At 41.5% G+C, this 25677-nt stretch overlaps 1 protein-coding gene across 2 annotated transcripts in view; it reads right to left on the reverse strand.

Moving 5' to 3' along the window:
* Window positions 1-412: 412 nt before the first annotated feature.
* Window positions 413-25677, reverse strand: part of NPY5R (neuropeptide Y receptor Y5) — a 151270-nt gene continuing 126005 nt past the window's right edge. For both annotated transcript variants that reach the window (XM_075335155.1, XM_075335162.1), the window contains one exon: window positions 413-2406. In XM_075335155.1, the coding sequence (XP_075191270.1) occupies window positions 1018-2397 (1380 nt within the window). In that variant the 5' untranslated portion in view covers window positions 2398-2406 and the 3' untranslated portion in view covers window positions 413-1017. The remainder of the gene's footprint in view (window positions 2407-25677) is intronic.

Below are 25677 nucleotides of genomic sequence, written 5' to 3' on the forward strand. Positions count from 1 at the left end.
CCAGCCACTGCTTCAGCTGGATGTATGTCCGAGAGCACACATTCAGCTGAAATGCAGTGTGACACAGAGAAGCCCAAAAGGGGGACATATAGACTAGGATGTTTTATTGCACCTTGAAGTTTGGATCTGCTCATCTCTAATTGTGTGTCCAGTTCAACTTGAAAAATTTGGTGAGTAGATTCTTTAACCCAACAAACAGTAATTAAAGAAAATGTATAAAATGTTGACTATTCTATTTAACTGCAACAAATTATTGTAGAATAAGCAAGATTAGTGTTCTTTTATTGTTGATGCTAGAATGAACTATATCATATAATTAACTAAGATTATAAATTAACTCAGAAATGTCATAGTTAAGAAATATTGTGCAATATACAAGATACTATTGCAGTATTGTAATATATATACTGTATTTTATTATATTTTCCACAAGAAAGCCACATAAGCTAAAACATAGTTAAAGCTTTGCAAGTACAGTATGAAATAATTAAAAATATAAATTACTATTTTACAACAGGAATTATTTAATCACAATTACTAATTAATTTCACTCAGTAATGCAGAGTAAACCATTGTTCCTACAGCTCAGAACAAATCTCATAGCAATATAAAATGAAACATTGAATGATGTTATCTGATAATAAAATGTTCCTTTTAAAAAAACAGACCAAGTGGTTAACACAAGGTCAAGTAGAGCATTAGTCCATTCTAGTAATTTGCTTAGATATGATGGGATTATATAACATCAATTACAAGAAAGTCAAGATTTCTTTTATGTTACATAGAGTTATATTACAAATACTCATGATACTGAAGGTAATGTTGTCTCTTTTTACAGCAACAAAGAGATTATAAATAGACCTCATAGAGATCATATTAAGCTTAAAAACACATGTACAAATAGTTAATGGCAGCATAGTTAACTCGGTTCAGGAGAACAGTCTGCCAACAAATAAGAGTGAACCTCAAACTTAGTCTGACATGTTTTCAGAAAGAAAATGCAAGAGCTGGATCAGCCTATGATATCTGGAAACACTGGATGAGTGACATCAAATCTGCCTTTATACCATCATTTAAAAATCCATAGAGTATAGGATTGAGACAACAGGAGACCATGCCAAGCAAGTGACAGATGCAGTAAACTAATTTGAAATGTCGATTGGAAATTAGATTGGCATTAAAGTCAGTTACAAGGTGAAAGAGGTGAAGCGGCATCCAACTGACGGCAAAAGCCAAGATCAATACAGTTAGTCTACAGAAAACGCGCCTAGACCTCTTCTTTATCCGAGTTATAGATTTAGATACAGAGTTAATATTGTGCAGTTCAGAATTCTCCTCTGGCTTCATTTCAAAACATATGGGAACTCCGGGTAAATAGACACTCGAAGGTAAAGTGTGGACACTAGTGTGCATACTAGTGGGTAATGTGTGGCTCCTCTCTGTGGTGGACGTTTCTGGAATGTCTCCAGTATTGCTCTCTTGGTGCCGTCTTAGTATCGCTGGGACAACACTTGCTGTTTTTTTGCTGTAGCGCTTTCTATGTTTTCGTACGCAAGAATAACTCCACTTTCGACTAGTACAAATTTCTAACCCCGATTGTTTTGCTTTTGGTTGTTGAAGGGTCAAATTAATCATCTCATTTTCTTCAACTTTCACATCTTTGTTTGGTAATCTTGAACTTATACTTCGGCAAACACTAGTATGACTTATTGTTAGGCAAGACAAAGGCAATATATACTGCACTAATAGTAAAGAAATGGTGAACGCAATTCTGTAGGAATCAGATGGCCAAGATTCGATGCACAGATAACTATTCATCAATGGTTCCAAATTAAATGCTTCTCTTAAATTAATAATTTTATGAAAGACAGGTAAGGGGGAACATATGGTAAAACCAAGAGTCCAGACAGTAGCAATCAGAAAATATCCATGGTTAGCAGTTAGATTGGTCGAAAGAGGATGTTTTATCATGTGATACCTCACCAAGGCAATGGACATTAGCATCAGAGTAGAGATTAAAACGGAGACACATTGAAGGAAAGGCACTACATGACACATGACTTCACCAAAAATCCATTGATCAAGCAAAACACATGTCAAAGTAAACGGTGAGCAGAACAACACAACTAAAATATCTGAAAAAGCCAAGTTTCCAATGAGGTAGTTAATTATTGTTTTTTGCTTGCGTTTTCTGAAAATAGCCAGAAGAATTAGGAGATTTCCCATGAATCCGAGCAAGCTTACAAATGTATATAGCCCAATTAAAAAGTATCGTATGTCGTCTACACTGCTGTTATAATCCTCCCAGGAAGGGAAATTAGTAGCTGATGTTGCAAAGGTGCTGTTGTCTTCTTTCATAACAGTCCTGTTATTAACGTCTTTTATGTCCACATCCATTTCACAGCCCTAAAGCACAAAGAAAAGCAATTAGTGAACCCATGTAAAAACCACTGACTTCTAAAAGCTAAAGAATTACTGATTGGTTACTGGTTCTAAAGTTACAAAAGTGCTAATCTAATAAAATATACGCAATACAAAGAATAAGGACACAAAGAATGTAATTATAGCATCAAACTTTACAATAAGTTGCTCATTATTTCGTTCTATTAATTTGCTGCATGCATATTATTTTTTATTTTTCTTTGCGTACGTGGAACTGAAAGTGGAGATTGGGATAATTATTATATATCAGCAAACCATCAAAAGAGTAGATCAGTCAGGAGCTGCAATATTATGCATGCTGCTGTATACTGTATATGCCACATTAGTTGGACGCCGATATGCAGAAAATATAGCATGTGGGCTTATTGTTATTTATCCCCTTGGGACGATTCTATTAAAATTAATAAATTTCTTGTTATCAGTTTCATACTGCCCAAATTGTGGGTAGCATGAATCAGACATTAGCTGGGTGATTGCAGCAATGCATGTTCTACGCTAAAATACTGCTGCATTTCAGAGTAAATATAGTTTGAAAAGCTGACCAGGGAGCATGTGTCATGGCTGATTAGTCCAAGGCTGGTCCTTGTTGGCTCCTGACAGCCTTCAAGCTCTGATCCCTTAGACTAAAAGGTCTCTCCCAATTTGTTTATATAGGCAGAGAAGCATCAGTCAAAGGGATGAGGGCCCCACTAGTGACTGGTGATCTGCCCACTAGTGACCCAGCTTGGACTTGTCAATTGAGGCGTATTGTCCACAGCTGGTTTAGCAAACATACTATTACGTCACCGCCGGAGTCTGCTCCAGCGACTTCTGTTCCGATCACCAGGTGACGCCATGTTCCTGCCGTGGATGGTGATGGGAGAGGAGTCGATGCCAGTGGTGGGCGCAGTCTCCGATCATCCACTGGGCTGGGTTAGCTTGGGATCTGCAGTACCGCTGGCTGACTGTGGGTGGCATGTGTCTTCCAGCTGAACTTGCCAGCATTCAGCTACAGCCAATGGGAAGACACCACACCCTTCTTGTTCCCCCTCCTGTCACATGACCACTGCCAGATATAGTTCTGATTTTCCTGGCTCCTGTTACATCCTATTCTGTTTGGTTATTCCTGTGTGCTGACTTCTGCGTGTTTTCTGACTACCCTTCTGCCTGCTGTTTATGTACCTCACTGCCCGATCCGGATTTGACGTCTGCTACGTTTGCTGACTACGTCATTGCCTGCCAATTCTGTCCCTGTTCCGCTATTCCTGGTTTGACCCTGCCTGACTACTACTCTCATCGGACTGCAGCCTTCCACAGGTAGTGATCTCCAGTTCCCTGTGTAATTCCAAATCCCTATAGAGGGGTTAAAGGGTTTCAGGGTTCTGGGGGTCCTGCTTGGTGAGTGGCTTCCCTCTAGCCTCACCTTTACAGCCCATCTGAGTCTGTGGATCCAGGCAGGCGTTACACATACCTGTATTCACCCAGTCATCTGTCTGGTTCATGTTGCCTATGGTGAAACACCATGAATCTGATGACAGGATCCCTTTAGTAGGGCTGGAAGTGCAGCATACCTCTCAGACTAAACACATCTTCGTATATTCTACGTGTCATTGAACATAAATAACACTAGATAATGTATACCATTGGAAAAAAAGGGATAAAGTCCAGCTAGGTATCCTCCGAATGTATTAAAAAATAACTTTTATGTAAACTTTAAAAAGTCATAGGTACATAGGCAATTTCATACATGCTGTAAAGGTGGCAGGTTACAAGGATAATGCATTTCGGCGCACTGTCGCCTTCCTCAGATCTAACTGGCCATTGTTGCAAGAGAATATAAAAACACAGAAAAACATAAAATCAACATTTTTATTTTGTCTTGAAACAATGGTTAGTTAGATTTGAGGAAGGCGACACTGCGCCAAAACGCGTTGTCCTTGTTACCTGCCCCCTTTACAGACAGTATGAAATTGCCTGTGCACCTAGGACTTTTCAAAGTTTAAATAAAAGTTATTTTTTAATTCATCCAGAAGATACCTAGTTGGACATTATCCCTTTTTTTCTTTCCTTTGGACATTTGTGTGGTTGGCTGCTGTAGTCCCTTCTTGGATCCTGGACACTCACAAGGAGGTTTATCCGGGCAAACCCTAAAACAGAAAGTGGTTCCTTTTGTATTTTTTCTCTTCCAATGTTTACCATTGGTGTCTGATCATTAAGCATTATGGGTCTGATCATTATTATTATTATTATTATTGGTCTGATCATTAAGCATTATGGGCCAGTTCTCATATACATCTTGTAATACATTTTTCTACCTTAGGCTGCTTTCACACTTGCGTTGAACGGCATTCGTTGCATTGTGTTGTGTGACGGATGCAATGGATGCGTTGCATATAGTGGCACAATGGATGCAACAAATCGTACAAAATAACGCAATCCATTATAGGTTTTTTTTTCTTGACTTTACACATCTGGGCATGCGCAGTTTTGTAAAGATGGTTGCATTAACGGAATCCGTAAGATGACGAATTCTAATGGAATCCGCCACCATAGGCGTCCATTATAAAAACAATGGACGCCGACGGAATCCTGCAGGTTGCATTTTTTTGACACTCTGCCAAGCGGAGAAAAACGCTACATGCAGTGTTCCATCCACCAGGCGGATACAACGCAGCGTCGGCTAACGGATGCATCCGTTGCTATCCATAGCTAATAGAAGTCTATGAGAAATAAAACAGTTTCCTGCAACAGTTATCGTAATTCCTCAAAGTGGCGGATAGCAATTGATGCCGTTCAACGCATGTGTGAAAGAGGCCTTAGCAATAAATCTTGTTCAGGCATGGATTGCTAGATGCAAGAGAAGAACTATTATTACAAGTGTCATGTATATAATCTATGTATCATGGATTCTGCTAGGCTCCTGTATAGTTTATAAGAAATCCAAACAGTCAATTATAAGGATTTATTGATTGACAGCCAAGTGGTACCTATTAGAATACAATGACTTTCTGGCCACTTGTTCTCCACTTGGCTCAGACTTGTAAGTACCATAATCACCAGAAAAGTCTGTCCACCCATATCATAAACATTGTTTTCATTATTTTTGTTATTTTCTGTTAGCAAAATTACAAAACCTAATTACAGGTTTTTAAACCTATGAAGTACATTTTATCCTTCATAATATTTATCTTATTATTCACGTTACTCCTCACATACAGAACCAATATTCTCTTCCAATGTGAAGTATTTCTTAGAGATAGTTAAATAATCTTCAACAATCCTCTTCAGTTTTCACAGTAACTAAGCAACATTTAAAAGCTAAAAATCAGCTCATGAACACAATATGCTTAATGATTGCAATTTGTGCAGTGGGTTTACACGATATCTTCATTCAGGGTTAAGAGTCTGTTGAAAATCTGCTTCAAAATGAGAACACCAAACCACCCTATAATTCTCAAGTTTTATTTTTTTTATCCTGAAGAGTGCCTTACGATTTTATACAGTTACTATGAAAACAATAGAATTATTAGTTCAGGTGTATAAATGTCAGTTGTCAGATCTCTGATTGTTTTTTAAAAGCAGATAATGCAGAGTTACTTCTGTAAGATGTAATCAAGTGTAGCTTTCTCTTAGATCTCTTCCCGACAAGCCTGATGGTCAGATCCTCAGTGTCCCCACTCCCTGCTGCTGATGAAATTTTACTCTGCTTAGTACAAGCTGCAACTGGCACTTAGGGTGAGTGGGAGGAAACTTTTCAAATATTTTTATTTTCAATAATTAAGACGGGGAAAGGGGGAGGAGGAATTTGATACTATTTCATAGTTGAATATGATTGAATACAACATAGATAACAAAAGACCTCTATCTTAACCCTTTCACGACCGGCCGATTTTTCGCTTTCCGTTTTTTTTTTTCGCCATTCTTTTTCTGAGAGACGTAACTTTTTTATTTTTCAGTCAATATGGTCATGTGAGGGCTCATTTTTTGCGGAACGAGCTGTACTTTTAAATGAAACCATCAGTTTTACCATATTGTGTACTAGAAAATGGCAAAAAAATTCCAAATGCTGAAAAATTGCAAAAAAAGTGTGATAGCACTATGGTTTTTGAGATATTTTATTCACTGTGTTCACTATATGGTAAAACTGATGTGTGGGTGTGATGCCTCAGGTCAGTGCGAGTTCGTAGACACCAAACATGTATAGGTTTACTTTTATATAAGGGGTTAAAAAAAAATCGGAAGTTTGTCCGAAAAAAGTGGCGCACGTTTTACGCCATATTCCGTGACCCGTAGCGTTCTCATTTTTCGGGATCTTAGGCTCAATGATGGCTTATTTTTTGCGTCTCGAGCTGACGTTTTTAACGGTACCAATTTTGCGCAGATGCTACGTTTTGATCGCCTCTTATTGCATTTTGCGCAAAAGTTGTGGCGACAAAAAAACGTCGTTTTGGCGTTTGGAATTTTTTTGCCGCTACGCCGTTTACTGATCAGATTAATTGATTTTATATTTTGATAGATCGGGCGTTTCTGAACGCGGCGATACCAAATGTGTGTATATTTTTTATTTTTTTAACCCTTTAATTTTCAATGGGGCGAATGGGGGGTGATTTGAACTTTTAGGTTTTTTTGTTTTTTTTAAATTTTTTAAAACTTATTTTTTTACTTTTTTTTTTTATTTTACTAGTCCCCCTAGGGGGCTATTGCGATCAGCATTCCGATCGCTCTGCAGTATCTGCTGATCACAGCTGGAAGGCTGTAAACAGCAGATACGCTGTCTTTCTCTTTTGCTGTGCCCCGGGCACAGCGAAAGTGAAACCAATTCATGTGTAGTACAGGAGTCATCACATGACCCTGTACTACCATGACAACTATCGGGAGTCACGTGATCGCGTCACGTGACTTCCGGTTTCGGCGGTAAGTAAAACTTTACCGCGATTGCGCTTATAATGGCGCTGTCATGTATTGACAGCGCCATATAAGGGGTTAATCGGCACGAGCAGATAACGATTCTGTGAAAATCAGCTGAGATGTGTGCCGATCGCGGCATGCTGCCGCCGGAGGACCGTGGGCAGTAAGATTATGTCATTTAGGACGTAATTTTACGGCCCGCGGTCATTAAGGGGTTAAGGCTTCTATTAAGGGTTAGGTATAAGATAGGGATGGGAAGGATGTGGGGAAGGTTGGGCTGTGGAAAGTCATGTCATTTAATTGAGGAACTAGGGACAGGAGGAAGGAAAAATTAGGGTAAAGGGTAAGGGAGAACAAGGCTTAATCAATCATTAAAAATAACTAAAACTTATATACAAATTACATGCGATCAAATAAATGATCTTATCTGTGATGACAAATTAAATAACCAAATTATTTCATGAGTTGTAAGAAGATACCCCTACGTGATGTATATTATGATGCACAAATATTTGTTCACGTGATCCCTTCTCGGAATTGGTTCCATGGATTCCATCATTTGTAATATGGTGCGAATAAATTATCTGTAATAGCATAATGTTTTTCATATTTTTCATGAAGCGTGAGAGTTTTAATAATTTGTGATATATTGGGGACGTCAATTTTCTTCCAATTGACTGCAATTAGGTTTATAGTAGTGAGGAAAATATGGATAAGTGGGAGGAAACTGAATACACTTGAAGTCATGAGCTCTCCCACTCATCAGCCCGATTCATAAACTGCTCATCTTAATACCATGACTATACAACCATTCCAATAAGCTTACTTCACAGATCAGTTTAATAACATACAGTATGTAGTTTGTGTTGTGGAGCCTGGAGACACAGCGCCTTTAATTTTATTTTTCTTAGTCTTCATTTGTCCTTGAGTTACTGAATTAAATGGAACCTATGTACAAAAACATTATTATTATTATTATTATTATTATTATTATTATTATTATTATTATTATTATATCTGCTGATATAGAGTAAATGTTTAGGTAAATGGCATTAAACTCCTCACTGGCTGCTTTTTTGGAACAACAGCTAATGGGAGAAAATGATTTTATATCCTCCCTGTAGCTGCTCACTTTCATCCATAGATGAAATGCAGGAATCTTTACAGTCATCATTCACTATACTGTGAGGTCAGCTGTAATCATCTTGACACTTTGATTTACAGTCTGCTCTGTATTATGTATGAGCAGAGCAGGATATCAATTAAACTGCCCGAAGTGATTATACCTGTGCCCACAAAGTGAATGTAGATTGTATCCACTATATGAACCACTCCTACAATTGAAAGATAGCCGCTACAATGATGGCACACCTTCATTTTCTCAATATATTCCAAGCAGGAATTTAACGCTAAAAATATGCAGATAAATAGCATTTTTGCACCAGACAAATTTCCTTTAAACAATGCTTTAAACTATATTGTCGCTTGAAATTTATTTCAGTGGTTAAAATTGGATTATTGAGTGGAAACAGCATTTTTACATTTGACAAAATATGTAAAAAATATGTAAAAGAAAAAAATGTTCAGAATTGTCAGACAGCCAAGGCAGCTACCTAATATTGGAAGAGTTAACAAAGCTGGCAGATGATTGCAAACATGGGCCGACAGTAGTCCTCTGCCAGCTGGATACATGAATGTACGGGGAAAAGCATAACAATCTTGATTGGATCATCTACAAATATGCCAACTGTTTAGAGGCTGCACAAGACTTATCCTTCCTGCCATAAAAAGCAAGAAAAATGAAAATTCAATCAGTTCTATCAGTTTGTAAATTACTGACTTGAAATGATAAGAGGAACTGAACAAGTCACTGGGGTTTAGTGCTAACTTGGCTGCATTTCCATTCATCAGTGCCAGTCATGACCACACAGCCTATAGTCTTTTTGGTAATTGATGGTGGTTGAATGCATACAGTAGATGACAGCATTATTACAGTATATTCTCTGAGCATTAAATTCACCTTTTCTTTGCACACAATTCTAATCCTGGGTAAACTCATTCAGTTTGTTGACAACCAGGAAAAGCAATGGACAAAATGAGGTACATGCACATATGTAATGTAACTCCGCATAATAAATGGGACTTTTAAAGTGAATCTGTTAGGTCTTATATGCACCCAGAACCACGAGCCTTGTACATGTTGCTAATCAATGCCTAGCAGTCTCAGCTTATAGCAGCATAGATTAAGGGATCTTTTAAAAAAGTATTTCTAAAGATCCTTTATGATATGCTAATGAGCGCAGGGACTAGTCCGAAGGGTGTTACTTCCTGTACTCATCCGCCCTTTTAGCATATTTGCACGCCCACAAGGGTGTGCTAACATGATATTCAATGCCCACTGCCGGCGTCATCACAAGCGGTGACGCGCGTACCTGTCCATTTTTACAGCCTCAGACTCTGGGCACTGTACATGAGCAGGTCACCGTACTGCCGGTCATGTGCACTATGAAGCCAGGTGTATGCGTCCTGGCTTCAGAGAGGTCTAGTGCGCATGACTGGAAGTGCCAGGGACTTCTAATCATGTGCACTGCCCAGCGTCTGAAGCTGTAACAATGGACAGGTACACCTGTAACTGCTAGTGATGATGCTGACAGTGGGCATTGAACAGCATGTTAGCATACCCCTGTGGGCCTGTTACTATGCTAAGAAGGCGGAATGAGAGCAGGAACTAACGCCCTTGCATTTAGTCCCTGTGCTCATTAGCATATTATATAAGGTCTTTAGAAATAATTTTTCTAAATATCTCTTTATCTATGTTTCTAGATACAGGGACCGTTACACATGGATTAGGAATATGCACCCAGAACTGTTCGTGGTTTTGGATGCATATTGCACCTGACAGGTTTTCTATTTACTGCCTGTGTTCAGGTAAGTAAATAGTTAATTCAGTTAATAATATACACTGAAAACTGCCTGAAGATAATTAGGATATTCTTTGATGGACAGTGTAATTTATATTGGCTAAATAATTGGATAAATAATAATACAATGTTTTTAATTTTTTTTTCCAGCAAAAATATAATATACTTCGTATGCTGCGAGCAGATATCACAGTTGTTTACAAACAAAAAGGCAACATCTATATAAAATTGCTGGTCTGGCTCGAGTTCATTTTTCATATTGCCAATGTTATAGGCGTTTTGCAATTCTTATGTTACTACTTTGTCAAAAACAAATTCAGCCGTGAACTCTTGTTTTTTTAAATATCTATTTATCACATTTTGACCTGCGGAATAATCTAACTTCTCTATAAAGTGTGCCTAGATGTTGCACACAATGTCCTAATGAAAACGCAGGATAATGACTCACTGCGCATTCACAGAGGCAGCCAACAAGATATTATCCAAAACTGCTGTTCACTCACAGTTCCATGGAGCTTGGAAATGCAAAGTCCAAACATTTTTAATGAACTTGAATAAGGTAGTGCTGTGTGCAGAGACCTTCTATGGTAGCACACCGCGAACAACACAGCTTCTTGCTATAAACCTTTGGACACTTTATTTATTCACTCTTTATAGCAGGTTCCCAAAATCCTGGCAAGACATAGGCTGCAGACTACATCCTTGTCCCGGTTATAAATGATGAACATGTTCAGAAAAAAGCACAAACTCTGTTCATAATCTAGCAGTCTATAGCTCTGTAGAGGGTGTTAGTGACATGTTTTAGTATTGGAATTACAGCATTATTTGTTTTATAAGACGCACTGGTTTATAAGACGCACCCCAAATTTGAAGGAGGAATATAGGAAAAAAAAATTCTTACTGTTAAAATGCGGATCCATCTTATAATCCTAGTGCCTCTTATATTAGCTCCCCAGGAGGCAGTAACTGTGGTAGAGCGGCTCAGGAAGGTCACAGGAGGCAGGGTAGGCATTGCTGTGAACTTAAAGGAGGGGGTGTCATGGCTCAGGATGGTTGGCAATGCTGCGGGCTTGTAGGAGGGGGTGTCGCGCCTCAAAAGGGTCAATGTGAGGAGGGTTGGCAATACTGCGGGCTCATGGGGTGTCACAGCAGCAGGCGCCATTGATCTGCCAGCAGGATCAGAGGAGGGGTTGTCGCAGCTCAAGAGGTTCAGTATGTGGCAGCAGAGGGTCGGCGATACTGCGGGCTCGTGGGGTGTGTTGCAGCGGCAAGCACTATTGATCTGCCGGTGGACTGCAGACTCCATTGAATTGCCAGCCAATGACACAATGGACTTCAATAAAATGGCTGCAGAGGCAGCACATGTGCAGATTGGCTTCCGTGGCCATTTTCTTGAAGTCTATCACAGTATTGCCGACCCTCCACACACTGACACTCTTGAGCTGCGACACCCCCTCCTCCAAACCCTCCAGCAGATCAATGGCGCCTACCACCGTGTCACCCCACGAGCCTGCAGTATCGCCGACCCTCTGCTGCTGCACACTGACCCTTCGGAGCTACTCCACTGCACTGACACCCCCTTTGAGCCCTCTGTATCGCCGACCCTGCACCACCACTGCCGCCCTGGTAAGCCATATGTGGTTTGTAAGACGCACCCCCATTTTTCCCCCAGTTTTGGAGGAAAAAAATAAGTGTTACAAACCGAAAAATACAGTAATTATTGTACCTAATATACTTACAGATAGTGTTCTTAGGTGTATAGGAGTAATCGACTATTATTTTATGTGTTGTTAATAATCAGTGTGTTACAAATTACAAGGAAATTTTAACAATGTTTATATGAACCTTAATATTATTATTATTGTTTTCTTATTCACTTAAATGTTTTTTATTAACATTATTTTGTCTATTTCTATAATTTGCCTATCCAGCCATTACAGAAGCACTCCCATCAAAATTTTTATCCACTTAATAAATTGCAATTATCATATTAAATAGCACAGTGTACTTAGAATTGTTCATTTTGCCATCTACCCAGTTAATTTTTCTTTCCATTATATCTATGAAATCGCGTGATTAAAATCAGACTACTTGTATCCTTCCAAGCTCTATGTAGAAATAGGAAGGAGGCTCTTTTCCCTACATGAGTCATTATTGAAACTACAAATCCACATAACTGAAAACACTTTGTAGTTGTTATAAAGACTTATGCATGAAAGACTTCTGTTTGTACATAGAGCTTAGAAGCATTGAGCTACTCTGTTTTTAATCATGTGCTATTATAAACATAATAGAAGGTAGAAGAGTTAAATGGAGAGGGGCAAAATTGTAAGTACACAGTACAACAGTTAGGTCTATAAATATTTGGACAGTGGACACAAGTTTTTGTATTTGAGCTGTTTACCAAAACATATTCACAATACAGTTATATAATCAATAAGAGCTTAAAGTGCAGTCTCTCAGCTTTAAAATTAGGGAATTCACATCCTGATCGGGGTAATGGTTGAAGAATTACAGCTCTTTACTATGTAGGTGCCTGTTTTCAAGGGACCAAAACTAATTGCACAATTACCTAAAAAGCTCTTTTATGTGCTACATGAGCTATTCCCTCATTAATACATCATTAATTAAACAGGTAAAATGTCTGGAGCTGATTCTAGGTGTGGCAATTACATTTGAAATCTGTTGCTGAGAATCCACAATCGGAAGTAAAAAAAAAGCTCTCAATGGAGGAGAAACAAACCATCATTAGGCTGAAAAGAAGAAAAGAGATAGCAGAAACGTTAAGAGTGGCCAAATTAAAAAAATTGGTACATTCTTCAAAATAAGAGCATACTGGTCAGTTTCAAACTCAAAAAGACCTAGACATCCACAGAAAATAACAGGGGTGGATGATCACAGAATCCTTTCCTTGGGGAAGAAAATCACATTCACAACATTCAACCAAGTGATGAAATCTATCTAAGAAGTAGGTTGAAACACCTACCTAGGTCTACAATAAATAGAAGACTTCATGACAGCAAATTCATCACTAGGTGCAAGCCATTAATTAACTTTAAAAATAGACCAGATTAGACTTTGCCAAAATATATCTAAAAAAACCAGCCCAGATCTGGAAAAACATTTTTTGGCCAGATTAAACTAAGATCAACCTGTATTAGAATGATAAGAAAAAGAATGTATGGAGAAAACTTGGGAAAGACTCATCATCCAATACACACCACATCCTCTGTAAACATGGTGGAGGCAGTGTGATTGCCGGGCATCCATGGCAGGGCCAGCGTCAGAACCCGGTACACCCATGCAAATGCCAGGGCCCTGGACCGCTTGGGGGGCCACTCACTGTCGGCAGTGATGTATCCCGCAGCCTCTGGGCCGAGTTCCGGGGACCGCAGTGGTTGGGCGGCAGCAGCACTTTCCTGCATGCAGCGTGTCACTGCTGAGTGTTGTGTGCAGGGGTATTGAAGTTCATCTGTGGGCATAGCTAGCGCTTCGTGTGCTGAACTCCCATCCGCAGATTAAGAGACGGTACCTGGAAGTACTCCATACACTCTAGCATCTACCATGAAAAAAGGAGCCGCAGCACTAACATCCCACCGAGCAGTATGTCCCCCCAGAACTGTCACCTGACCCGTGCTGTATACCCCCAGAACTCTGCCCCCCACCATAGTGCTGTATACCGTCAATAACTGTCCCCTCACCACTGTGCTGTATACCCTCCAGAATTGTCTGCCCCCCACCACAGTGATGTATACCCTTCAGACCTGTGTGTCGCACCACCCCACTGCGGTATACCATCCCAGAGTTGTTTGTCCTCCCACTCCAGTGCAGTATACCCCCCTCTAGAGCTATATGTCTTCCCACACAAGTGCTGTATACCCCCAGAGCTGTATGTTCCCCCACCCCAGTGCTGTATATATATGCTTTGTAGAAAAATGGCTGCAATTTCTAAACATTTCACAGGATATTTTTGTTTAACTCCTTTAATTAAACCCGAAAGTATACACTTCAATTTCATCTCAGTTGTTTTAATTTAAATCAAAAATAGCGGCCAAGTCATGAAGATTCGGTCATTGACCAAATATTTCAGGAACTAACTGTATACAATATGATGACTGCAATATATTAAGAGGATAATAACATTGATGGAAGTGCTTCTTTACCAGTGTGGATAATGGTAGAATATTATTATTATTATTTATTATTATAGCGCCATCAATTCCATGGCACTTTACATGTGAAAGGGGTATACATAATAGGGACAAGTACAATAATCATAAACAATACAAGGCACAGACTGGTACAGGATGATAGAGGTCCCTGCCCGCCAGGGCTCACAGTCTACAAGGGATAGGTGAGGATACAGTAGGTTAGGGTAGAACTGGTTGTGTGGCGCTATATCAGACTGAGGGTTATGGCAGGTTGTAGACTTATCGGAAGAGGTGGGTCTTCAGGTTCCTTTTAAAGCTTGTCAAGGTAGGCGAGAGTCTGATGTGTTGTGGAAGAGCATTCCAGAGTATGGGGGAGGCACGGGAGAAATCTTGGATGTGATGGTGGGAAGAGGAGATGAGAGGGGAGTAGAGAAGGACATCTTGTGAGGATCGAAGGTTATGTGCAAGTAAGTATCAGGAGACTAGGTCACAGATGTGGGGAGGAGACAGGTTGTGGATGGCTTTGTATGTCATGGTTAGTGTTTTGAACTGGAGTTGTTGGGCAATGGGAAGCCAGTGAAGGGATTGGCAGAGAGGAGAGGTCGGGGAGTAGTGGGGGGACAGGTGGATTAGCTGGGCAGCATAGTTTAGAATAGCATGCTATGGAGAAAAAGACATGGATCGCACATCCCAAAAATACATTGATCTAAAAGCCGCTAGGCAAAAATTTAAATAGAACATGAGGTTCTTAGTTACCATTCTGATCAGACTGTATTAAGCCCACTGCCACGTCACGGCGAACCTCTTGAGTGGGTCCCTATTCTAAGCCTTGTAGTGTGGCACCGTGCACCAACCACTGCCATAGCGACAGCGCGCCAGCAGGGCAGGCGACCTGGTGCCTCACAGCACCCATGCTGCAAGGCAAAGCCCCCAAGGCTCCAGGCCGGACTGTCCCACCGACACGTCACCACCACAACAGCGGCCACTGCACGGGCCAGCACACAGTGAGAGGAGCTGCGCACTCACCTCCCACTGGCTCCCATGTGTAAACTGGGAGCAAAAAACTCACTGTGTGCTGGCCTGTGTAGTGGCCGCTGTTGTGGTGGTGACGTGCCGGTGAGGCGGTCCGGCCTGGAGCCTTGGGGGCTTTGCCTTGCAGCATGGGTGCTGTGAGGCACCAGGTCTCCTGCCCTGCTGGCGCGTTGTCGCTATGGCAGTGGTTGGTGCACGGTGCCGCACTACAAGGCTTAGAATAGGGACCCCCTCAAGAGGTTCGCCGTGACGTGGCAGTGGGCTTAATACAGTCTGATCAGAATGGTAACTAAGAACCTCATGTTCTACTTAAATTTTTGCCTAGCGGCTTTTAGATCTATGTATTTTTGGGATGTGCGATCCATGTCTTTTTCTCCATAGCATGTTATACAACATTCTATCCCCCTCTGTTTTTTGCTTGGATCTGCACTCCCCCCATTTGGCACAGGTGTTTTTAATCAGCAGGAGACTGCAAGAGGGGTCAGCCTTTTTTTGCTCCCAGTTCACACATGGGAGCCAGTGGGAGATGAGTGCGCAGCTCTTCTCACTGTGTGCTGGCCCGTGTAGTGGCCGCTGTTGTGGTGGTGATGTGTCGGTGGGGCGGTCCGGCCTGGAGCCTTGGGGGCTTTGCCTTGCAGCATGGGTGCTGTGAGGCACCAGGTCGCCTGCCCTGCTGGCGCGTTGTCGCTATGGCAGTGGTTGGTGCACAGTGCCACACTACAAGGCTTAGAATAGGGACCCACTCAAGAGGTTCGCCGTGACGTGGCAGTGGGCTTAATACAGTCTGATCAGAATGGTAACTAAGAACCTCATGTTCTATTTAAATTTTTGCCTAGCGGCTTTTAGATCAATGTATTTTTGGGATGTGCGATCCATGTCTTTTTCTCCATAGCATGTTATAGTTTAGAATAGATTGTAGGGGTGTGAGAGGTGTTAAAAGGGAGGCCACAGAATATAGGAGCTATCTACATGCAAGTGGAATTTAATTTTGTCACTGTTTTCCTTTATTACACGAGTTGCTTCTACTCTTGAAAGGAATGATTTGGATGATAGAATTATATTAGAAAACCACTGATAATACAATTCCATTAACTATACACACATATTTAACTACACTCAGTGTTCGCAAGTTGTTAGTGTTCTTATTTTACCTAAACAGCTGCTTTCATAAATTTCGCTTTAATACCATATGATAATTAATTGCTAAATATTATTTATAACCACATGTTACTAATAATTTATGATCACATTCTTATTTGTTGAAAGATTAATGCTGACACCTAAATAGCTAAAAGGAACACATAGCAACAAGCTAACATATGCCACAAATATGTAGATTCACGTGTATTTCACACCTCAGTGATTTGACTACGGTAATTGTTATAGAGAATAACTATAAAATTCTTGTAGAATATAATGTAAACATGCAAAGAGCAGCAGTTATAGGATATATATGAATATGATAAATCAAACACATACTTTATCAACTCCTAGGTTTTGGCTGTAAGATGCTTAAGAAAATAATAAAATAAAACCTGTTTTTTTAACTTGCCTATTTGTTCACGTGGCTTTTACCGAATCATATTGATCACAATGATTTTATGTGCTGTAGTAATTTTAGAAATTGCATTTCCTACATGTTATATTTTTCTTGTTTTTGTATTTTTTAAATCACAGTTTTCACTCAGTAACAGTAGTCACAAAAGCCATAAGGACATAACAATGGACATGAAGGTAAAATAATAGTATTTGCATATATCTATTTTTAAAAAAAAAAGCAAAAATTGAGGCAGCACTCTAGGGATCCAAGTGAAACAAATGTAGAGTTTTATTCACCCATCAAAGTACAACATTTCTGCTTCCCATATGAAGCCTTTATGAAATACCAGTGTAGCACCCGTTCCTGCTCCCAGGCCGCGGTGGGGGTACCCCTCCTGTCACCTACCTGGTTCCAGAGTGGTCTTCATGTGCGCCCCCGCTCCCAGTCTTCGGCGGGGGCATCCTCCCTCTCTCCAGCCCCGCAGTTCCGCAGCTTTCTCTCCTGCTCTGGGCCCTGCCACAGCCTTCTCATACTCCCAGGCCACACGCACTGTTTCTGTGTCCGTTCCTTGGGTGCGCATGCGGCCACGCTCCTTCTCTTAAAGGACTGGTGTCTCATTAACAGTAGGCTATCCTTGAGGTTACCTATTACCTTAAAGGTATATAAGTCTGCCTCCCCTAACAGGAGGCGCCTGAGCAATGTTTCCTACTGTGCGTTGCTAGTTCACAGGTCCCAGTACCAGTCTTTTGTTACTAACCACTGTCTCGCCCTTGAGCCTGCTCACCTCCATTGCCTGTGTGCCATTATGTCAGAGCCTGTACCGGAGTGCCGTCCGTCTGAGCCATCATCAGACTGTCACCGCACCTGAGCCTTCACCACAGTGCTATCTCCTCTGGACCAACACCTCAGTACCGTCTCATCTCAGCCTCCACCTTGGTGCTGCTATATCTCTCACTCCTGTACTGAACAATGTAACTGTTTCCGTCCTTAAGAGACTGCTCCCTCTTGTCCCTGGCTGCCGTGTATTTAGGCCTTCTGTTGGAGGCACCGCAAAGTCCCTGTATAGGGGTTAACTGCTGGTCACTTCCTCAGGGGAGTCCAGTGCATGGTCCAGTGGGTCCAATCCCGGATGCTCGCCACCCCTTGGTAAGCATAACAACCAGGATTAAATTATGAAGCTAAAATGTTGCACTTAGAAGGGACCCCTTCAGTGCTGCCACCATGTTTGATTTTTTTGACTATCCAGGGGAGTTTGTTGGCTACAGGCCTAGGAGGGATAACACCACTGACTTAATACAGTGCATCTATTTTTTACTTGCTGCAAATATATACAAGTGGGTCATTGGCTGACAATGAGACTAAACTCAATGGCCTCGATTCAATAAGACTGGCCATTTCAACGTCAGTGTTAATAAAGAGAATTCTGAAGTAAGAATGACCAAATTCATTAAGAGGCATGCACAACTTTAAAGTATTTGGCACAATTTTGAACTGTCATTCACCATTGCCAGAAATGTACGCCACCCAGGCTCTCGTGTACATTTCCGTTGTAATTTACACCACCTTGTGGTGTTATTTATGGTGAATTTGTCTAGTGCACTTTGTCATGCCCTGTATACTTGAGATCCATCCACTTTTCTGTAATTTGCTCAAGCTGGCAGTTTTATGCCAAAATACTGACGAAAACACATGATGAATGAAGGCCAAACTGTGTTTTATATTTGCAGGTACAATGGGAGCAATGCGTCAGGAATCCTATTTCTTTATGAAATGAAAACCTGCCTATATTGAAACAAAAAAATGGAAATTGTCAAGAGCCTTTGTAAAGTTTAATTATTTACAGTAATTGTTCCTTTTCATCTTCTCATAATGCAATATAAAACTGTCAGGTTACAATGAAAAGACTAAAGCCTGCTTTACACCAGGCAATCTATCGTGCGATAGATCGTCGGGGTCACGGTTTTTGTGACGCACATCCGGCATCGCTGGCGATGCCGGCCTGTGTGACACCTCCTAGCGACGCAGTATCGCTCACAAATCGTGAGTCGGGTACTGCTCGTTAGGTTCCATAATATCGTTTACTTTAGTTGCCCATCGTTTCCGTGGTAGCACACGTCGCTCCGTGTGACACCACGGGAACGATGAGCAGCTCACCTGCCTCCCGCGGCCGCCGCCGTCTCTATGTGGAAGGAAGGAGGTGGGCGGGATCTTTACGTCCCGCTCATCTCCGCCCCTCCGCTTCTATTGGCCGGCGCCCGTGTGACGTCGCTGTGACGCCGAACGTCCCTCCCACTCCAGGAAGTGGACGTTCGCCGCCCACAGCGAGGTCGCACGAGAGGTAAGTATGTGTGACGGGGTTTAGTAACTTTGTGCGACACGGGCAGCGATTTGCCCGTGACGCAAAAAGGACGGGGGCGGGTACGATCGATTGTGAAATCGCACAATCGGTCGTACCGTGTAAAGCAGGCTTTAATGCTTTACTATTAGAGATGAACGAATCTGACAAAATTCCAATTTGCCAAATCATGCAGATTTTACCACGTAACAAAATATGATGTAAAAAACAACAAAAAACCTAATACTCACCTCACCATTCATTTGAAGGCCATCCTCGCTGCTTTACCTTTTGGTAACCACGTCTCCTCTTTTTTCCTTTACACTTCACTATACCAGTCTGTGCACTCTAGAACAGGTTTTCTGGCCACAATCAGGCTTAGGATGTCCCTGTGCACATTATAACGTCACTATATACGAGGTGAGTGACCTCCGAGGCCTGATCACAGCCGGAAGTCCTGCTATAGAGTGAAGAGAGAGGCTGAAGATGTAGAGGACAGAATAGAGTGCAGGTGAGACAGGAAAAATGCTGGAATAGGTGAGAGGTGACGTATGAGGTGTTTTTTTTAACTGTTTCCAGGCACTCTAAGGTAAAGAGAAATGTCAGCCACCATTTTCCTGAATTAATGAAGAGTGAATTAAAATAAATTTGTATTCTGGAGAATACAGTTTTTTTAAAAAAAATTCAAGAATTCAATTGCATCTCTATTTGCTAGCATTAATTTTATTTCATCAATATTTTAATATAAAGAGTAATTGTCTTTACTTGTATCTTAGCCTTACAGACAACTGACATTAAAGCTACCTTGAGTGTTAAGGCACTTCACACGCTACGACATCGCTATCGATGTCGCTAGTGATCGCACCCACCCCTGTCGTTTGTGCGTCACGGGCAAATCGCTGCCCATGGCGGTCAAAATCGGTAGTGCGCGTCACACGTACTTACCTGCCTAACGACGTCGCCATGGCCAGCGAACAACCTCTTTTCTAAGGGGGCGATTCGTGCGGCGTCACTGTGAAGCCCTGGCCTATCAGGTCATCACAGGGTATTGTGCAATCTGCCCTTCTGCATGATATCCACCTCCTCTTTGGTCCCTGACCTTTGGTGTTGCTAAGAACAAGCTAATCAAAACCCAAGGAACACTCTGTACCACACCCACCAGACACACCAGTGGACAGCCTGGATGGAATAGGGCTGGGCACTTGGGGGGGTTGGTTAAGGGGAGGTCAGGAGTGTTAGGAGACAGTCAGTTGAGGAGTGACTCTCAAGAGGAGAGGTCACAAGTGAGTTGAGAAGTGACTCTCAAGTGGAGAGGTCAGGAGCTGGGCTCCTTGTTTACTAGGTGGCAGACGTTGGTCTGGGCCTGGTAGGAGCTGGACCCCGGTCGCAGGGGATCGTGACAAGGGGCACGGACAGTCAAGGAGGACAGCTGGTGGCCTTGTGCCATTACCGGGCAGGGGTACATGGACCCCAGGCCAGGAAGTAGCTTCAGGCGTCCTGGTAATTCACCCGACGAGGACAGAGCCTTCAAGATTCATTCTCCACCCGCTCCAAAATCGGGGTACTAGCGCAACGAGGGGGATAGGACTTTCCCACTGCATAATCCAGAAAATCCGTTAGCCATACGGTTGAGTGGGACCCGTTTAGTTTTAAGCTGAAAGGGACCAACTACAGAAAGAGGTGCCAAGGTCAAGGTCACAGGCTAACAAGCAACACCAACGGGAATGGGATCCAGGCGTGCTCCCTTCCTGTTGCAATGGCATCAAGAACTTTGGTTTACCACGGTTGTCAGCGTCAGCATTATTGGACTGAGTGAGTACACAATTAACTCTTACTGGCCCGACGACACCTTCCCGACACCATCACCGAGTCCCGGGGCATCCCCCCTACATGTGGAGGGGTTAAACACCTGGCTGCTCACACCATCACCACCGGGTGCTCCCAACCGCTGTGGTGGTACTTCACCCGTACCACACACCACAGCTGACATCACGAAGTTTCCACACCATTCCCTGTACATAGCCCCCCTTTATTTGAGTGGCCGCATGACCCCCGGTTCCAGAGACCCCTCAAGCCACCACGGATACAGATCCGAGCAGCCCGGCTGCTGACGCGGGGCTGGCACACCTCAGCTACTTCACACAGAACGCAACCAATAGAAGCTGAGGGGCGGAGAGCAGCCGCATGAAGGTCACTGCCACCTCATTGCCGGAGGACGCAGTTCCTCTGTTGTTTGTCGTTCCCGGGGTGTCACACATAGCGATGTGTGCTGCCTCAGGAACAACGAACAACCTGCATCCCAGAAGATCAACGACATTTTGAAAATGAACGAGGTGTCAACGATCAACGACGTGGTGAGTATTTTGGATCGTTAGCGGTCGCTCGTACATGTCACACGCAACGACGTCGCTAACAAGGCCAAATGTGCGTCACGAATTCTGTGACCCCAGCGACATCTCGTTAGCGATGTCGTTGCGTGTAAAGCAACCTTTAGTCTTCTACATCCAGGATCAGCAATCTTTGACACTTGTGCCATGGGTGGCACATGAGTATGAATCCTTTTGACACTGTGTAGTGCAGATAAAAAGTCATATGGCCATCGGGCCAGCAGCAGGGGGTGGACTGGGATCAGTGAGCTGAACTGCATCGGTTTATCATCCCTCCCACCAGTGGTTGCCTAATGGTTGCGAACTTGTTTAAGGAAAACTTGCAACCATTGCGCAGCTGCAACTGAGCAGAGCTTTGGCCATATTAGCAATCACATAAAGTACCAGGATGATACCTTTATTACATGGATCACCAAATAATAAAAAATATATAATTAAGCTTGGTTAGGGACAATGTATGTAGGAGCACTGTGCCTAGATCCAATCTTGGCAAGGAGTGCTACCCTTTTTCCTTTCTGAGAAACTACATTTAGAACCAAAATTACATTTGTTTTTGTTTGTTGCAAATACCATTGAAAATATTACATTAGATTACTCAAAAAGCCCAATGTTATTCAGGTGTCCAACTAAATTGTAAGAAACTCTTACCACAACTGCCAACTTCACCCCAACTGCCAACATGACCACCACACAGGTAGCCAGTTGGCCCAATATGGCAATGTGTCCCATAGCTAATTGCGTTATATGTCTTAAATGTTGCATGGTTGATTACTTATTATTGCTGGCCAACCACTGCTATAGAACATTAAAGCATAATAGCATTCAGACTTTTTAATGCATTCTTTTTCCCCCAGTAAATAACAAGCCACGTACACGAGGTGCTAATTACTCCATCCTAGACCTAGTATACATCAGCACCTATTGTCACACTAGTTCTGCTCGTAGTGTAGAGCACAGAAGTGGGGGTGGCAGAAGTGGTTTGCTATAAATATATATAACAGCTAATTATTCAGTGTGACAAATGATTGCTTTCAACAATCTGTTACTTTCATCTCTCACCAGTCTATTTCATGAACCCAAGTATAAGTGATTAGTCTTTTACTCTAATTCAGCTTACAAAAAAAATTGAAACAAAAAGCAATTAAATAATCTTATCTCCTATTCCCCACATGTGAAAGCCTTATTTATCAACATCAAAACTTAAAAAAAAAACTATTTCTGTTGCCCGTCAAAGCCTTATAGATTTAATTTATTAATTATTAATGATAAAAAATAAATTGGTACTGTAATTGGTTTCTATTAGGTGACAATTAAAAGTTCAGTATTTGGTGAATTTTTTACCTCAATATTTGTAGCCAAAACCAGGAATGGGTGAAAAATGCAGAAGTTGTGATGTGTTTCTTTTAAGACTGAGTGGATCCGAACTGTAAAAGTCTGGATCCGCGCGGTTTCACAGATTTCCGGGTGCCGGACCCGGAATTCCGGTGCACGATCCAGATCCGGCACTGGGGAAATTAATAGAAAAATAAAGAAAAACAGAAATAAAATAGCGTTTCAGACTCAATGTCATGGTGGTGACCATAGAAGACATCTGAGCATCAGAATTGGTTGTCATTCCCTTTTCTCCCAGGCCTCTTGATAATCCGAAAAAAAGGGCGTGGAAATGCGTCGAGGCTGTGCAGATTGCACCTACTCAAGGGAAGTGATTTATTTTTATAATGGCATCTATGACTGTCTATTGGGACAAGGATGCTGAACTGGCATTGTACCAGTATGTGATATGCGCCTAATGATTGTTTTTTTTGTATCAATTAGGTTGGTCACGGCTAGTATTTAAGGTTATGTTCTGTATCCCCAAAAAGCTTAATCGATTTGATTGACTATTATTATATACATTTGGTCAAGTGCCTTGCACTGTCTAATTGGGTGTACTGATTTGGCACTAGTGTGGAATCAGAGCCGGAAGACCATGATCTATCATTATTGTGTATTTTTTTTTTTAAAAAAACAATGTATTTTCACTAGTGGCGTAATTTTTGTCCTCATATGGTAGGAAAAGGGAAGGGGAAGTGAGGGATAGCCGATGAGGAACGGGGGCGCCCAGCTAAGTTAGGGTGTCATATCCTTCGTTGGCAGGTAGGGTTTATAGGTATGTACTGAGGTCATTGTATTATCTCTCTAATTTTTCTGACCTATATTGTCATTAAGGAGATTTTCTCCAATTTTTTCTGACCTCTACTGTCAAATATTTAGAACAATTAACATATTTTCTGAGAAAAAACATATAAAATATATACAAAAAATATCAGAAAATATTGTTTTTTGGATGATCCCTCCTAGTTGTATGGTACTTCCCTTCAATACTAGTGTGTGTGGGTGATTCACCTGGGCAATTTTAATAATTGAATAAAGAGATTTTTAATAGGGATTTGTGTTCTTCAAAAACTTGCATTTTTTACTGTCCCAATATTATTGGTGTATGTTAGCGCTACACTAAAAGCAGCTAAGAGAAGTATTATTAGAAAATTAAATAGATTTTTTATGTAGTAGCAACAAGGTCTGTAAGGCTAGAATCTCTGCTACATAGTTCTAATATGCTATCCTTTCTCCAGCAGCTTGCTCTAAACTAAATGTAGATAAGAGCGGTATTATTGGAAAATAGATTGTTTAGGTAGCAGCAGCAAGGTCTGAAAAGCTAGAATCCCTGCCTGCATTACTCTAATACACTATCCCTTTTGAGGCAGCTTCCCCAACAATAAATGCAGCTAAAAACGATATTATTAGAGAATAGGTTTTTAGGTAGCAACAGCAAGATCTGTAGGGCTAGAATCACTGCCTAAATGCCTCTAAAACATTATCCAATCTCCAGCAGCTTGCTGTACAGTAAATGCAGATAAGAGCAATATTATTATAGTATAGATTTGTTTTAGGTAGCAGCAGCAAGGTCTGCAAGGCTAGAATCTCTGACTATATGCCCCTAATAAACTATTCCTTCTCCAGCACATTTCCCTACACTAAATGCAGATAAGAGTTGTATTATTAGAGAATACTATATAATTGTTACATAGGAGCAGCAAGGTCTGTAAATCTAAAATCCTGCCTACATGCATCTAATACACTATCCGTTATCCATCAGCTTTTCCTACATTAAATGCAGATAACAGTGTTATTAGAGAATAAAATGTATTTTTTAAAGAGCAGCAGCAAGGTCTGTAAGGCTAGAATCCCTGAGAACATGACTCTAATACAGTAACCCTTCTCCAACACCGAGCCCTGCACTAATTGCAGCTAAGCATGGTATTATTATATAATAGAATTTATTTGAATTAGCACTGAAAGGGCTTTTGAGTTAACATAGCAGCAGCCAGGTCTATGAAATACATGACTTTTATACACTGTCCATTCTCTAGCAGCTATCCCTACACTAATTGCAGCTAAAACCGATATTATTAAAGAATATAATTGATTTCGATTAGCCCAGAATATTACTTTTTGGTTAACATTGCATCAACAAGGTCTGTAGAGCTAGAATCCCTGCCTACATGGCTCTTATACACTATCACTTCTATATCCCCTTGCCCTACACTTAATTCAACTAAGAGCAGTGTTATTATTAGAGATGAGTGATGTTCGATTCGAACCGTTTCGCTAATTTTGGGCGGTGTTCGAGTTGTTTGACGAACTCGAACGATTTGCTTCAAGTTCAGTCGTTCAAGTTACCGTTCGATAACGGTTCGATCACCAAAAGCGTGGCTTTTCACAGTAAGGCTATGTGCGCAGGTTGCATATCTGCATGCGCCCTGCATCCCCAGCACAATCCCTCTCTCTTTACTACTCACCGATCATGGTCGCACGGCTGTCATAAAGCTCCGGCGGCTTTTCCTCTTTTGAAAATGTCTGCCGCTCATTATTCAATCTGGTATTCCCTGCTTTCCCCGCCCACCAGCGCCCATGATTGGTTGCAGTCAGACACGCCTCCACG

The sequence above is a fragment of the Anomaloglossus baeobatrachus genome, chromosome 1 (genome assembly GCF_048569485.1).
Source record: "Anomaloglossus baeobatrachus isolate aAnoBae1 chromosome 1, aAnoBae1.hap1, whole genome shotgun sequence".
Taxonomy (NCBI): Eukaryota; Metazoa; Chordata; class Amphibia; order Anura; family Aromobatidae; genus Anomaloglossus; species Anomaloglossus baeobatrachus.